General features: G+C 42.7%; 1 protein-coding gene across 1 annotated transcript in view; it reads left to right on the top strand.

The window, feature by feature from the left end:
* Window positions 1–17613, top strand: part of PSME4 (proteasome activator subunit 4) — a 2990260-nt gene that overhangs the window by 2953051 nt on the left and 19596 nt on the right. The window contains exon 46 of the mRNA XM_044055122.1: window positions 12095–12233. Coding sequence (XP_043911057.1) covers window positions 12095–12229 — 135 coding nt within the window. The 3' untranslated portion in view covers window positions 12230–12233. The remainder of the gene's footprint in view (window positions 1–12094; window positions 12234–17613) is intronic.

Here is a 17613-nt window from a genome sequence, read left to right as displayed (position 1 = left end):
TCTCTATGAATAAGCCACAGCTCATGTAGTCCGCACTCACCTACTGCAAAAAATCACCAACACCTTACTTACTGCCATTTAAGTAATTCTAAACTAGATTCTGACAAAAATGTGTCAGTGATTGGTGAATTAGTTGATGTCCTTCCATTCTTTGGTTGCAATATTCTTAACCTTTGGGATTCTCTGCCTCTTGAAGCCCGAAGTCCGGCCAGTGTACAGAAGCCTACTGTTGCTTTAAGGTATGCCATATGTCACACATATGCTCCTTGCAAAGTGTAGAGCATAAAGGTGATGACCTGATGTACCATCCTCAGAACTTCTTTGCACCAGTCCAAATGCATCTTTCAGTTGTCGATCTGAATGCCTACGTCCTTTCATCCAGTCCAAACGCAACTTCCAATCATCGGTCTGAACGCCTACTTCCTATTCGCTGGTCTCCAAGCCATTGAGGTTTCATTTTTTTCTTGATTTTTTGTTGCTTTTGGGGGTTAATGTCATCCAGAGGGGGAAATACCAGTGTGGGAGACAGATTTCCCTTAAAGACCACTACAACCAGTGTTTATTTTGCCTAGGAGCCTCTCACGACGACCATAAGTCGTGCTCCATTTGTCAGGGTTTTGTACCAAAGATTCTGAGAAGCAGGCCATCTTCCTTAGCATTGTATCTAGAGAGTCAACGACTCAAGTGTCTCGCTCAGGATACTGTGGAAGAAACTTTCCACCCCGAGGTTTAACCACTGGGAGGGCAAGATTTTACCTTCTTTGCCAGTTAGCACTCCTGGTATGGGGTCTTGCTTTCTAGTATCAAGTGACTGTTCAAGTAGTTTACATTCCCTCAGGTCAAAATATTGTGGCAGACACTCTGAACAGGTCCTTAATTGTATCCCAGGAATGGATGCTTTACAGGGATGTTTCTCTGGACATTGTCCACCAGTGGGGTACTCCTCAAGTAGATCTATTTGCCTCCCCTCTGAACAGACAACTTCCTCTGTTTTGTGCCAGAGTCCCAGGTCCTCTGGTGTGGAAGGTGGACACCCTCACTTTTTCTTGGAAGAGAATGCTTCTTTATGCATTCCCTCCCCTTTCCTCTCATTCCAAAAGTCCTGTTCAAAATTCAACAGGACACTCCCAGAATCTTGTTGGTGACTCTCTTTTGGGCGAGACAGCATTGATTCCCTCTTCCTTTGCATTTAGCTAAGGGCAGTCATCACAAGTTACTTCACAGAGTGGACCTACTCACACAAGACAAGGGATCTTTCATCCATCTCCACCTGTCCACCCTTCAACTGACCCTGTGGGTGATAGGATTTTGATTCCACAGACACCTTTTTTTCTGAGGATGTGCTTAGAGTGCTACAGGAGGCCAGGAAACCCAGTATTAGGAAATCCTACTTACCAAATGGAAGAGGTTTTTTGTTTGGTGTCTCTCTTGTAACGTGGATCCACTTACTGTGGATGTTCCTTTTGTTCTTTCTTATTTGTGTGAATTGCTCAATGCTGGTTTGCCCTATTCTTCTGTTAAGGCCCACTTGTCAGCTTCTCTGCCTTTATCCTCCTCCTCCTCCTTTAGCTTCTAGATTTGAAACTAAATAATTTCTTAAGAAGCCTTTCATATTAGGCCTCTCAGGAAGCCTGTTCCTCCTCCCTGAGATCTTAATTTTGTTTTGGAGAAGTTGACCTACGCTCCTTTTGGGCCTACTGCTTCAGCTTCTTTGCATCGTTGCTTTTGGAAGACTGCTCTTTTATTGGCCTTTATTTCTGCCAGACGGATGTCTGAGCTTCAAGCTCTTATGGCTTGTCTATCTTTTTTGGTGTTTCATAAGGACAGGTTGTCCTTGCGTACTAATCCTTCTTTTATGCCCAAGGTGGTTAATGAGTTGTCACATAATCACTCTGTTGATTTGCTTACCTTTTTCCCCTCTCTGCATTCTGCTAGTGAGAGGGTCATATACATACTTTGGATGACAGGGTGGGAGGTTGGCATAATGGTTAAGGTATGTACAAATGCAAGATGTGCATGGACAACTCAGATCTTATTTGGATAACACTATGTCTATTAGAAAATCTGATCAGTTGTTTGTTTCTTTGCATCTTAGGTCCCTAGGTTTAACTGTATCCAAGCAAACTATTTCTTCTTGGATCTCAAAGGCTATCTCTTTTTGTTGTACTTTTCATGGTAAGAGTCTTCCTTTTTCTGTAAAGGCTCATTCTTCTAGAGCTGTGGCTTTTTTCAAGGGGTTGGATGCCAACTCTATGCTTGAACCAGCTACCTGGACGTCTGTGTATACTTTTACCAAGGACTACACGTTGGATGGAATCACCAGGGTTAGAGCTGGTTTTGCTAAGGCCATCCTTCATGGCTTCCTAGAGGGCTTTGCTGGTCATTCCTCCACCCAAGTTTCTTCTTGAACTTTGGCACTCTCCCAAAGGTTAGTAATACTGTAACCAGTGAATGCAAGAACATAGTACAGTTGTGTAAAATCTTACCATAACATTAAATGTCCTTCCATTCACTGTTGCAATATTCACTCCCTCCCTCCTCCCCCTGGTCCATTACCCTCCTGGATGTACTGGTTACCTCTTGTTTTTTCTTGGACTGGTGTTCCTACTGGGGCTGTCAGTTCTGAGGATGGTACACCCAGACATCACCTTCATGACCTACGCTATGCAAGGAGCATATGTGTGACATACGGCTTACCTTAAAGCAACAGTAGGCTTTTGTATACTGGCCAGACATTGGGCTTATGAGGCAGGAAATCCCAAAGGTTAAGAATACTGCAACAGTGAAGGAAAGGACATTTACTGTTATGGTAAGACATTAGACAACTCTACTTTATGTATAATTATTCCCCACTAACCAAGATGGTCAAGGAGAGGATTATTTTTAACTGATTTCAGGTTCCAGGTTTTCTGACATTACAATATCCCGCAAGACTATTCCCTAAGACAAATATGGTAGCAACATGGCAGTGACCCATGTGGGACTGAATGAACCCAGAAACATTCAGGGAGAGATGTTAGAGCTTTCCATCCATACAGTGGATGCAGGTAAGACTCTTGTACTAAATGGAATCATTTCTTCACCCAAAATCATGCCTAGGTATAAAGAGAGGATAACTGGCTTCCAACAATTGGCTTATTAGCTGCCGTCATTCCAGGTGAATCCAGTTATCTGTCTGGTATGAAATTGATAGTCTACTTGTTCTGCAAGAGATGGCCTGCATATCTGTTTCAAGGGTTTCTGTAAACTGGCAAAAGCCTTTAATGCCCCCCATATTGCCTTTTTATGAAGAGTCTATCTATTAACCCAACTTAGGTCATCTTACACTAAATTAGACCCCATTAATGTGGCTTTTCTTAACTCCAGGAGTCTCAATAATACATTGCCCAATCTTGTGGTATTTCTGCATGTGGAGTGTGTCTGTTTGTATGTAGCTACAGTGACTTGGTTTAAATGTAAAGAAAGCAGCCCCTACCTAGATTTTGCTCCTGTTGTGCCTTCAGGCCAGATGGAAACTGTGGTGGTGTCTCCACATTTGTCAGAAACCACACCTCATCTAGCCTGATACCCAGAGACCCACAAATTAAGCTCCTAGAACTTCAGATGCCTTTCCTTAGATCACTGTTTCAGTGTTCCAAAACTATTGGGGGGTTCTCAATGAGGTATCATGATATCCACCGTACCAGAGCTTTAAACCTTTCATACTCTCATATGTCCGGCATATGGCCTAAGCCCATGGGCATAGAGGTACTTAAGCAGATGTAGGAACATAAGATCCACAGACTATCTTGCTGCCAGTCTAAATGCATTGTCTTCATTCCCATCTGGCTGCTTTCCATGTTGCTACTGGCTGCTACCATTGTTTACAATCATTCAGATAAGTGCTTTGTTGGGCAATTTTCATTTCCATCTTGTATTTTTTTTATTGGAAAATTATTAATGTCAGCTAAGAGATGGAAATGTGATAGACTCATAATATTTACTCTTGGAACCATGATACTCCCTGTAGCCAGTTCTCCATTTCTAAAGATTTCAAAATGGCAAACATTATACATTTATGAAACCTCACAATTTATCCATAACATCACCATGGTTGACTGTGGCACAGCAGCCATGTTTATTATGGAGTTTTATGCCTGATTAGACAAATTGCAGCCCCAACCAGAGCTAAATACAATGGGAAATTTAAAAAAAGCCCTCCCCTGATGGTCCGCTGACAGAAATAAACTTTATAACAAAAGAAAACACTCCTTAAACTTTATGTTAAGACTAGAATTCTAAAAATATCATAAACTGAAAAACACTAGAAGGATTTGTAAAGCAAACCATGAAAGGAGATTAGCTTCTAAAGCAAAAGGTAACTGCAAGTTAGAAAGCTTAGCAGTATCACTCATCATTGCTCTGAACTTATCCTAAATGGAGTACGCCACTCCAACCCCAGTGGCATCGCAGATACCCTAACAAAATAGGTTCACCTCTTACTTCATCCCCAAAAACCCCAGTTCAAACACCACTCATCTCAGAATCCCATACACCCTCGTTCATCAGTAAGGGGCACATTCGTAAGCTGTTATCACAGACCAAATCACTCCCTTCGTGGGTCCTGTGAGCATATCTGGATGCTTAATAAACAGCATCAAATAGACTTTCACCTAACTTTCTTAACTTGTTTAACCTAAGCTTAACTACAAGCTACATTCCTGATTCCTAATACATTGCTTTTGTTATACCGCCTGCAAACATGGCTGTACAACGGACCCTGAAAATTATTGATCAGTCAGCCTTATGAGTCTGATCTGTAAAGCTATGAAGTGTATCATGACCATTCTCACTAATTATGATATCGAAAAAGTTCCCTGGCTTGGCCCCCAACAAATTGTCTTTGTCAAGGGGAGATTGTGCCTGTTAAATCTTAATCTGATGTCATTTTCATTCATTCCTCAACTGATGGGTTGGATCCGACTCGACTGCTTCTTCCAAATCGTAGCTTCCTTGAACTTTCGAGCTCCTCTCTTTTTACCCATATTGCCCCCAGTAAACTATCATACTCTAGATCTCGTTTGCTGCCATTGCAAAAAGACATGTATTATGAACTCTTGAGCACTTGTCATTAGTCCTTTTCTTTATTTGTGGCTAAGGGAGTGTAGTTTTTCCTTATCTTTAATATACTGTATTTTGTATTCCTTTTCTTATAATGCCTCACTTGTACCCATTTATTCTGTTTATTTTCTTCTTAAATGGCCTTTTTCTTGTGCTTTTTGAATACTTTTTAATACCATTGTTGGTAGTCTTTTCCTTTTCCCTTTCTCTAAAAAGTCTTTTCTATGCTGTGTGTGTGTGTGTGTGTGTGTGTGTGTGTGTGTGTGTGTGTGTGTGTGTGTGTGTGTGTGTGTGTATATATATATATATATATATATATATATATATTCTAGGTTTTTGTGATATAAAAAAATGACACCACAATAAATAATTTCAAAACTTTTCCCACCTTTAATGTGACCCATAACCTGTACAATTCAGTTGAAAAACAAACAAATCTGTTAGGGAATAAAAAATAAGAAACGTACAATAAGCTGGTTGCACAAGTGTGCACACCTGTCAACTAATACTTTGTCATGGGCATGGAAGAACAGGACAGCATCAAGCCAATCCCGAAGAGACCAGACAAAATCCTTGCACCTCCAAAAGACTGTCTACACTGGATTAATGGAGTGCTGGTTGATGCCACGGTTGTTGTAGCAGACATGAGAAAGGGACTAAGTTCCTCTGTCTATCCTCCTAACAGGGAGTCAAGGGTGATGGAAGGATTGGGAAACATGTCTGTGCTTCTGTGACCTTCGTTCTTAGGTCACTGGATTATTTGGCACATTTTACAAGACTTCAGAGAAATTTGATCAAGGAGCTTACCAGATCTGTTTCTATGTGTATGTCCTCTGAGAAACAGAATAGAATATGCTTGCAACTGGCTACCCTACAATCGATATCTAATTCGTCCATGAGGTTAATTTCACATTACAGGAGTTACCTCACGGGCGGCGGGTTCAGGCATATCCATCAGGAGAGACATGCCTAGATGCATTTGTGTGACTTTGTGGAACTATTTAAGTGTTCTTTATTCAATGCATCCTTTGATGGATCTTTGCTTTTTGGTCCCACGGTGAAAGAGACACTCTCCAGGTGTGAACAAGAGAGAAAGACTCTGTGTGCTGTAGGTGTATGTTTTTTACTCCTCAAAGATCTTTCTCTAGAAACCAGCGAGGTGGTAGAAAGATGTGGTTTAAAATGCCCCAGGGTCCTTTCTAGGAGTCACATGGAGATAGTTCCCCCAGGGGCAGAGGGGAAACTCTGATGGAAGCTGCCATCCTTGCAGCAGAGATGGTCTGCACCACCAGAGATCCACAGATTCTTTCTCAGATAGACCCTATCAGCACTCCTGAATGGAGGCCTGACTGTCTGTCTCTGGATGCAGTCAGAGGTCATCTGTCCCTGCACCAGAAAGCTTGGCTAGATATCACAAAAGATTCATGGGTACAGAGGATATTATTCAGAGATTATATTATACCATTTTCCCAACGCCCTCCATCTTTTTCAAGGAGAATCGCAATATTCCACCAAATCAGAGGGAAGCAGCTTCTCTGGAAATCAAAAAGCTGCTAGACAAAAAAAGTGTCATCCAAGAGGTCTCACCATTCCTGACAGGATCTGGAACTCAAGATTCTTCTTCTTGCCACAAAAGACAGGGGACATAAGATCAATTTTGGATCTCAGCAAAAAAAAAAAACAGTCTGTTCAGTATACAAAGTTCCTGATGGTTACAGTTTGCCTTTTCTGCACAAGGGTGACTGGATTTGCTCAGCAGGTCTTCAGGATGTGTAGTGTCACATCAAAATGAACAGGCATTCCAGAAGATACCTTCGCTTGTGGTTGGGAACCAGTCACTACCAGTTCACAGCACTGCCCTTTGGTCTCATCACAGCCTACAAGGGTGTTCATCACTGCATGGTAGTCATAGCAGCTCACTTGAGACTGCTCGGATTCCAAGTGTTTCCTTATCTAGATGACTGTCTCCTGACCAATTCAACCAGGCATCAACTGATTCAAACAAGGGACTACTTACTCCAGCTGTGTTGCCATCAGGGAATATCATTCAGTAACAACAAATCTCAGCTCGCACTTATTCAGAGTCTGATATTCATCAATGCTTGTCTAAATACAGTCACTCAAATAACTTCTCTTCTTCTGTCTCGAATAGACACCATATAATCCCTGGTCAAGAAAATAGTTCAGAATTCCTCCCTTCTGACCAGATTGACACTTCAAGCCCTGGGTTTTATGGCAGCAGCAATCACCCTTGTACTGCTGGGCAGGCTTCATATGAGAATCCTTCAATGGATTGTGGCCACTCACAGGATCATAGGAAGTTACTAGGCTATTGGCCCTGAGGCCCTTATAAGCCTAGCCAAGAGTTTAGCCAATGTTTAGACAAGTCAGCACCAAAAGCCCCTGTCCAGCAGGGACACAGGTGGAATCAAAGGGGTATATTTTCTGTTTCCCATCCAGTTGTCCAAGTTGCTCTTAAAAGGAATAATGAGATATTCTGCTTGACGTGGAGAGGAAGTCTGTTCCACAGATGGAGTCTCTGGAACACAAATCTGTCCCGCCAACATGTCCTATTGATATTACAGACCAGGTTGAGGTCGAGTGTACAGGTTACTCAAGTGGAGCTTGACTTGCGGATATGCAGCAGTCCCATCAAGGCGGTGTCTGAGATTGTTTTGTATGCCAGACAGAACTCGCCTCTAAGGAGTCTGTATGAAACTGAGTAGAGTCTCAGGGCTTTTAGCTTATCTGTGTAAGGTAGATGTTTGATGCCCTGGATTCTCCTGGTGAGGAACCTCTGTGGTCTCTCCAGCTGCTGCATTTGTTTTGCAAGGTACATACCAAAGGGGCATTGTACTCAATAATTGGCCTTATAAGGGAAGAATATAGAGATGTTTTGACCTCTTTGTCCCCTGATAAGATACCCTTACATATGAGGTGAGCCATGTAGAAAGCTTTCCTTACAATGGAAGCAACATGGTGGTCATAAGTCAGGTTGCTATCAACTTGGGTGCCCAAATCCCTCACTACTGATTGCGTGCTTAGGACATTATTAATGTGATGATATGTGGGGACGTCACTCTCCCCAAAGGGGATGATGATGCATTTTTTGGCATTCAGCTTGAGACCATGTTTCTGGCACCAGTCATTTTTTTGGGTGAGACTCTCTTGCAAGATGTCCACATCACTTGGGGAACTGATGACTGCGCCCAGCTTGCAGTCATCTGTAAACTTGGTCAGCCATAGCCCACTGGTTTTGGCCTGCAACTCATATCCCGAATAACATAGGCCCCAAGACCAATCCCTGGGGTACACCACTCATTATGGGTCTACATCTTGAGGTGTCTGAATACACCTTCAGAAGCCGATGCCTGCTCAGCGGCTCCGGACACATCTGAGGCTCCAATACCTTGAGTTTCCAGTGGCCTGACCGACTCCACATGGGTGTCGGTAGCGGCCTGCGACTCTAAAGTAGCGGGTGTCAGGGGCTGCAAAAGCGCCTCATTGAGAACCGGCGACTGGCTTAGGAGAAGCCTCGTTGTCAGTTTTGGACCTCGGTTGCCTGTTTTTTCTTTGCGTTTTTTTGTGAACTCCGGTAGTTGGATGGCTATCTGACAACATTGTATAATTAAATCTTCGGCCAAAATAGCTTAATGCAAAATCGTACCGACGCTTAATAGTGCGTTGGTTAAATCTAGCACAAAACTGACAACTAGCTACATCGTGGTCAGGGCCTAGGCAAGGAATACAGTAAGAATGGGAACTCATGTAGACAGTAACTTAGCCTTCGACCAACATGTATCAAAAGTAGTAAGAAAACCCTTCTCTGTTGCTCAACTTATAAATTAGGGCATGGCATCTAGGTCCAGATAGGTCATCGTACCACTGTACTCAGCCCTCATCAGACCCATCCTAAAGTGTAATGCCAATTTAGAATGTACCTGACCCAGACACATGCAGAAGCTGGAATGTCCACAAAGGTTCCTTACAAAATGAATGCAGGGAATAAACAAAATATCCTATGCTGATTGCTTTAAAGCCCTGTCTCTTTACTTTGTATCATACAGAGTATTGAGAGGTGCCCTCTGCTGGCATACTAAGCATCCCTGGACCCTGTTTTGAAGAACCTTTTGCACATCTGCAAAACAGCATCAGAGCTGCTAGATCAGAAGACCTATACTTTGCTTATGAGTTAAGTAGCACATCTTGGAGTGACAGATACGTTTTTCAGAGAATTCCAGTTATCTGGAACAGACTTCCCATTCATGTGAAGCAGAGTTCTTACCTAACACTATTTAAGCACAACGTGAACCAATGGATGGGTAATATAGAAATTCCCCCTTGGTTTGCTGTCTATGTCTCTGACGGACAGAGGCAGTCAGTAAATCGCCCCTATATAAATCTAAGTTGTGGGTCTCATTTGGGTTGCATGGTTAGGCTTATAAGGGCCCTCGTTGTGGTTAGTCTACTATTCACCTATGAAACTTATGCATTTGTACTGGAAGACTCTCTTCCTGGTAGTATATACTTCAGCCAAGAGGCTTTCTGAAGTTCAGGCACTGTCTTCTAAACCTCCTATACTTGTATTCCATAAATATTGGGTCTCCTTATGAATTAAGCCAGACCTTATGCCAACAGTGGCAACAGAAATCAATTAAACCATTCAGTCAGTCAGCCTGTCTTTTTCCATTAATGTCTTAAATAAGGACTATGTTTGTTTCATTTCTAGATATTCATCATCAACTGTATTACTACTTAGACAAAACCAGGGATATAAGGAAATGCTGTCCGTTATTACAAAACCAGGGATATAAGGAAATACTATCCGTTATTACAAAACCAGGGATATAATGAAATACTATCAGTTATTACAAAACCAGGGATATAAGGAAACACTATATGTTATTTCTTTTACACCAAACAAATTGGGTCAGAAAGCACCAACGGTTCCCCCCTTTCAGGTGGCTGTCAGACTGCATTGTTTCACTATAGAAAATATAGTAAGAACATACTAAAATCCAAAGCATTTTCTGTGAAAGCTATAGCTACTGCTTAGAACTTTTTCAAAAAATTCCTCAATTGATACCTGTCTGGCTGTGTTACTGACTTCAGTGCTTACTTTTGCAAGATGCTTTATGTTGGATATGATCTTAAGGTCTAGAGCTATGTCCAAGTCACCCTTCTTCATGGTATACTGTCTTAATGCCACCCAAGAGCGTAGAGCTGGCGGACTCTAACCTAGTGTTGAATTGGATGGACTGGATTATGTGTAATATGAAAGTTATATATTTACCACAATGCTAGATCTTCATGATACATGTTATCCATTTCAACAAATATCCTTCCTTCCTCTTCCGTTTACAATCCTTTTCTGTGGAGAGACCTTCAGGAGTGGACAGAGGCTGTTTTTCAGTTTGCAGGACCTGGGTATCCTCAGTGCAGACTCTGAAAAGAAGAGAAGGTGTAGTACTTTGTGGGAGTTAGGGAAAGAGTTTTAGGACCAGGGAGAGTCTTTAAGTTGCCAAGTGACTACTACCTGTAGCTGGCCAGCCCTAATAGAGCAATAAGTAGGGAAATTTGCACCCTGTGCAGTCCTCTACATTGATGCCCCCTCACATCAAAGGAGAGGAGCAAAAAAAAAAAAACAACTTCCCCAACATTCCAATCTACCTAGCTCTACATTTTGCAACAATCACTTAACTAGCCACATCAGTCTAAATGAATACATGGCAGTACTGCTACAGAATAATTCTAGCAATCGGTAATGTTGATATGGTGGTAATTTGCTTAATTGTACCCCTACCCGAATAGTTTGTGCCCATGGCAGCCTCCCTTTTTCCTCATTTGAGCTATGGTTATGAGTTGTAGTATTATGGTAAGTGCATGACTTTCATTTATGGTTAACACTGAAATGGTGTAGTAAAGTATACTCCTATTAAGGACAATCCATACGGTATTGTCCTGCTTCAAGTACACTTAATGCACACTTCAGCCAGCATCAAACTATCCTCTCTAGAGGGTATTACTTTATAATACCTACTTCTAGAACAGGAAGGGAGTACAGATTACTCTGCTATTGCACCTGCACTTTGATTACAGCTATCCTTAAAAACAACAGCTTATTTTTCCCAATTTAAAGCAACACTCAAAAAGCAGCTATAGGGCAAATCATTTAGTAAATGTAGGCAGGATCTACAGTAAAAGAACAGCCTCCTTTACAAGTGCTGAAAAAGATGTATCTGAAAGAATAACTAGATGTATCGAGCAGAGCACGGTTGTAAATAAACTCCACTCTAATGACTGAAGCTGTGTAGTTATTCGTATTTTATTTTTATTTGTTAACTGGAGTGGAATGCTAAAAAAAGGATTACAGATTTTGTGTGTGTGTTGCATAACGACAAAACTAGTAACAATAGAAAAAGGCAGAGTGAAGAAGATGTAGACAAAAAATGTTAAAGGAGGTTAGAAATATTTAGGGAGGACAGAGTGGAGATGATGATGGAGTATGGGTAGAAAGGGTACATGATGGACGACTGAGAAAAGAGGAAAAGAAAAAAATGGAGGTGCTTTTTTCCCATTCCATCAATGTCTGTCTTGCTGCAGCACACTGTACCTGTTGTTTGTGTGTATGTGTGTGTGTGTGTGTGTACATTTTTTGGTTGTTTGTTTAGCAGTGTTAGCAGGACTTCAATAACATTACACTGTATTATACCAGTTAAAGTATTTTGTTAGTGTATACTGTACTGATCATCTTGTCATTTTGTATGAATAATTCACAAAAGTGAGCAGTGTACATTTAACATTTCTAAACAAGATGTAGTTCCCTACTTGAGATGTTTAATCTCTATGAGCATATGTAGTGAATATTGCTTGTAAATTGTTTGCTGCTATTGTGGGTCGCGGCTGAAAAGTGTCTGTTGTGGATCATCACTCAGAATACGTAGTAGATGCTTCAGTGCAGACAGTTAAATCAGGATTTCATTTTCTGTTCTAGATGACTGTGAAGAAAACACTGTCTAACTTTCGTAGGACTCATCATGATAACTGGCAGGAACACAAACAGCAGTTCACAGATGATCAGTTAATTGTTCTCACAGACCTTCTGGTGTCACCCTGCTATTACGCATAAACAGGTAAATGTTAAGTGTACAAAGAACTGTATACTTATAAAAACTGCAGCCAGAAAACTGACTTAACTACTGTTTGGTTATTGTAACTACTTAAAATAATTGGAAGATTGGGTAATGTTTGCTCTGCTGATAAGTACTAACTGTTAACTGTAAAATGATCCCTTTAGTTTTGTAGTAAAAGGTTTACTTCCTGTGTTATTGTAACATGCAGCCACGTACTTTGCATGATATTTGGAATTCTCATACTATTAACTGCTTGCTTTGTAGGTAACTGTTGTGTACCTCAAAAGTGTTATTTATATATTTATATGTTTGTTAAATTGTTAGGTACATTGGTACAAAGACATTTTTAAGGCACAATCAGGGCCACAAGGTTTACAGCAAAACAGTATTTGTCATATGAAATAATAGTCATTGTAAAGTCATAGGAAAATTCAACGACAATAAAAAAATGCTCACAACACCATAAAAATAGTGTTGAAAGTGTGGCACAGATTCTTAGTTTGAGCTTCTTAAGTTTACATTGCAGTCAACAGGATGACTAGTAAAACTCTTACTTACATCCTTGTAACTTATTGTCAGAGTTCGCAGAATTATGTTTTGTGCATAGTGAACTTTAAGTAGGCATGTTACGGTCTGCCAGGCATAGACACCTGTGTATGTTGATCATGTATTCTGACATGGTAATCCAGTATTTATCTATTAGTTACTTATTTGCAATTTCTAGTTTTACTAAACAGTATGGCATGGATTCAACATCTAATATGCACAATGCTGTTTTCACAAGTGAGTTCTGCAAGGCTTAACCGGATGATTTTGTTAAGAGAGCTACTCTTGTATGAAGGCTCATTAAAAGAATTGTTGATATGTGGTAGTTCATTGGGACAGAGTTTTTGCCGATAGCCTAGTACCTACCTATGAAGCTATGAACCTGTGAACTTCAGTTGTACAAACAAAGTTGACATCAAATGCTAATAACAGACAAAAAATACTAGATAATAAAACGTAAAAGACCAATATGACATAAACATTCCTGTCTCGCACTTTTTGTCAGGTCTACAAGAATAATGGAACTAGCCAATGAAGGACAAGATAGTTGATGTAAAAAATATCGTCAGTTCTTGCAGTAATGGACTGTCTGTGTGAGACAGTCTGTTGCAACAGCAGCTGAGACCATTTAATGCCTAGAAAAAAGGTGTGCAAGTTTTTTTTTTCCATTTCCAAGGACATATTGCTAAGCCAAAAAAGATAGGTTGTTGCAACACATGAAAGAACTTGCTGCCACACATGACACAGGACTGCTTCATTAGACAACAGCAGACTACACACAGAAAGAAGTCAACCATTGAGAAGAAAGGAACTGCAAAATCAAATGTTTCTCATTGTTTCTGTTTCACACTTAAGACAATTCAACACATAATTAAGGATGTTACGTAGTCCAATCTCGCCTTCATTCTTACCCGTGGGTTCACAGCCGAACCTCGGCAACGACTCGGCCATACCCTAGCTTGAAGTCTTCAATTGGCTCGTGGCTAAGAGGTATCCCATCATGCAACAGGTCTATTCCACAGATCTCATTTGCCGCTCATTATGCTCAGACATGGTCTCGCTTTTGGCCGTGGCTAAGTATGCTGTTTATAAACTGTTGATAAACTTTTGACTTGTTGCTCAAAAAAGCTATTTTCATAGCTCTGTGTGTGTGGTAGTGGTGTTATACTGTCTTTGTTTTGTTTCTCTTGCTGTTTTTGTGGCCTTGTCATTGACCGTTTTGGTATCCTGTTCGTTTCCTTTCTTCCCATGGGCTAGGCCCGTTTCAGATAGAGGAACTAGTCCTCCCTATTGTTTCCATGTGGTCTTTGTTTTGGTGGTCCATTCTGTTAGCTTTTAGTGTTGTCATGTCTGGCTAGTGGTGCTATCCTGCCTTTGTTTTCCCAGGCTAGGCCTGTTTAAGTTAGAGGACCTAGTCCTTCCTGTAGTCTTTTTCCCGCCGGTTACTAGGCCGTTTTTAGTTAGAGGCTCTAGTTTCTCATGCGGGGTTTAGTTGGGTCTAGTGTGTGTATGTATTGCTTTGTACCTGTGTGTGTTCTCCTTTATTCAGCATGTCCAAGGATTCTAAAGAACACAGGCCTTTGGGCTTTAAAAAGTGTGTTGAATGCAACAATAAAATGTCTTTGACTGATAGGCACTGTGTGCGTGTGCTGCTTGGGGGCTGTTCACCTCCAAGAGTCCTGCTTGTTTTGTCATTCCTTCAGTCCCCTTGTACTACAGGAGAGGAAGAACAAGCTTATTTTGAAAGGACTGCTTAAACACTTCTTCGAGGAAGACTTGGCTAAGTCTTCCAGTGCCTTATCCTCTAGAGCTAAAAAGGACAAAAAGACTTCTAAGAAGCGCTCTCCGGCTCTGTCTGTTTCTTCGGAGCCGCCAGAGAAAGTTGCTAGAACAGCTTCTCCTTCTTTGGTTCCATTGCCCTTGGTGCCAAGAGAACGTAGTGTCTTGACTAAGTCCGTATTGGCTCCCAGCCTTTCAGAGCCGTTCTCCAGTTATTCGACCGGTTTCTCCTTCACGTAAGTCCCCTTCTGTAGGGAGATCCAGATCTCCAACTATATTCTCCAGGTCTTTCAGAACCCTTTGTGAGGATGTTGATAGAGTGGTGAAGAAACTGCTTCAGTCATCGGTGTTGGCCAAATTGATTTTGGCTCCGACCCAGTTGGCTCTGGAGCCTATGGCCTCTTTATCCTTTGTTTTTCCAACTGTGAGCCTTTCTCAGCCTTCGGAGCCAGAGTTGTCGGTTCCATCGAGTGCCGTTAGGTCGGTTCCAGTAGCCTCGCCTTTCCTCTTGGTTCCGATTTCCACTCCGGCCCCATCGGCTCCGTCCACGGGGTCGAGGGTCCACGGTTCTCCTGTCGGACCCGAGGGGCAGTGCTTGGATCGATCTTCATCGGTTCCGAGCCTTCCTCTCGGTGCTTTGGCTCAAGTGAGCTTGGACTCTAAATCTGCTTTGGACCTCATCTCCTCGGTGCCGAGGGCTACTACTGTTTCCTCAGTTAGTTGGCCTTCGGAGCCAGGGGGATCAGCCTTAGATGTTATGAGGAGCTTGCTGACCAGGTCGTCAGCTGCATCCTATGGCACCAATACTCCGCCCCCTCAGGCACCGGTGTCAGTTTCGGATCACTCTCTATCCATGGGCAGCGGAGACCCTAAGCCTCAGGATACCTCCATGAGTGGTTCCCAACTTTATGACATCTCCCCAGAGTTTTTGCCTGAGGAGCCCGCCAGAAAGAGATTGTGTAAGAGGAAACACCTCGACTCTCCGGATGAGTCTCTCACGTCGGACACTGACCTTGAGGAGTCAGAGGGGTCCCCCAATTCGTCTTCTGAAGATATCACTTTTTCAGATATCCTTGTGATCTTGAAGCAGATAGGTGGCTGGCCCTCCAAATCCGCTACTAAACCAACACAGCTCCTGATGCCAAACAGCAGGACTAAACGCCTCCCAAACACACATATGCTTGTTCTGGAAGTCAAAGGCAAAAACAACAAGCTGCTACTAAGCCAACACAGTTCCTAATTCCAAGCAGCAGAACTAAACACCTCCAATAAGCACAGTCAGAGAGGTGAAACCCATCAAAGATAAACTCAGCCAGATAGCCAAACTCACTGAAGCAGGTCTTTTTAAATTCCAAAGGGATAAGCAAACAAGACGCCAATAAACGAACGACTTCAGTTTTATTAAGCACCATGATACTGCTTTTCATCGGCGCCCTGCACCAACTTCTTCAGACTTTGAAAAATAACCCTCCAAATCCACTTCTGATGAGGAGTCAGTGTTCCTGAAGGCTTTCGGGTCTCAACCCTCCGCCTCTTGGGTTTCTTCCCCTTTCGATGAGCTACTAGATCTTGTCTGTCGAAAGGTGTGGGAAACTCCTGACACTGTGGAACTGGTCCCTAGGAGACCCAATAAGTTTTTGTCTGCCCTCACTGACAAGGAATATCTAACAAAAGGAGTTCCAGTAGATGCCATAGTGGTGGCAGCAGCCACCAAGAAGGAACTTGCTGAAACTTTGTCTACCATCCATCCGCCTAACAAGGAGTCCCGGGCTATAGACAGGTATGGGAAGCATGTGTTTACCTCAGCGGCCTTTACACTGCGGTCGCTGAACTACTTGATGCATTTTACAAGGCTCCAGAGAGTTCTCCTAAAAGAGCTAGGAGATTCTCTACAGGGTAACATTTCTCATGCCGTGGCACAGAAGGTTATTGCACAGATGTCTACCCTAAATTCCCTTACCAACTCCTCCATGAGGCTGATCTCATACGCAGTCGGAGCGAGTAGGGCAGCGGGTTCCCAAGTCTCTCTTAGGAGATTCTCTTGGATGCGCCTGTGTAATTTCGCGGAGACCTTCAAGTCTGCGTTCAAAAATGCCCCCTTTGATGGTTCATTGTTGTTCGGAACCCAGGTGAGGGACACTCTCACTAGGTGCAAGCAGGAAGGAAAAACCCTGTCTGCCATGGGAGTCCATTTTTCCATGCCTTCTAGACCTTACCCAAGGGCCAGAAGGGTGGGAAAATGTGGTTCAAAAAGTCGCAGAGGTTTTTCCAGGGCGCACAAAGTGATTCCCCCACCGGAGACAGGGGTGGGGGTGGAAATTCAGGTAGACGCGTAACCAGGGGGACAGTGATTCCTTTCGTGGTTCTCCCTACCAGCGCTTCTGAAGGGAGGCCCGACTGTGCATCTCTGGAGCCGGTCAGGGGTCGCATTTCTTTATTCCCAGAAGCCTGGCAAGATCTCACCCAAGACGAGTGGGTATTAAAGATAATTCTTCTCCTCCCCCGCCAGTCAAGAGAATCCCAGACGTTCCACCCAGTCACAGGGATTCCGCAGCTTTAGAAATAAAAAAGTTGCTTTTAAAGGGAGTCATCCAGCCTGTCCCTGCAGACCAAGTAGGATTAGAGACTTACTCCAGATTCTTTTTGGTGCCGAAAAGAACAGGGGATCTGAGACCCATCTTGGATCTCAGCTGATTGAACCTTCATGTACAAAAGTCCAAGTTTCGCATGATCACCATACAGTCAGTACTCCCTCTATTAGGGAAAGATGTGTAGATGTGCTCCATCGACCTCAGAGATGCTTACTACCATATCAAGATGGACCGGGCATCGAGAAGTAATCTACGCTTCCAGCTGGAAGCCTGTCCTATTCAGTTTCGCCCTCTGCCCTTTGGTCTCACCACAGCCCCCAGGGTGTTTACCAAATGCATGGCAGTGATAACGGCTCACTTGAGACATCAGGGATTCCAAGTGTTTCTGTACCTGGACGACTGGCTCCTTTCTGCCACCACAAGGCATCTACTGTTACAGACCAGGGACACCACCATTACACTGT

The sequence above is a fragment of the Protopterus annectens genome, chromosome 1.part2, assembly GCF_019279795.1.
Source record: "Protopterus annectens isolate FY-2018-M chromosome 1.part2, PAN1.0, whole genome shotgun sequence".
NCBI classification, from domain to species: Eukaryota; Metazoa; Chordata; order Ceratodontiformes; family Protopteridae; genus Protopterus; species Protopterus annectens.
The sequence above is the reverse complement of the archived record's forward strand: the minus strand, read 5'-3'. Positions and strand labels throughout refer to the sequence as shown.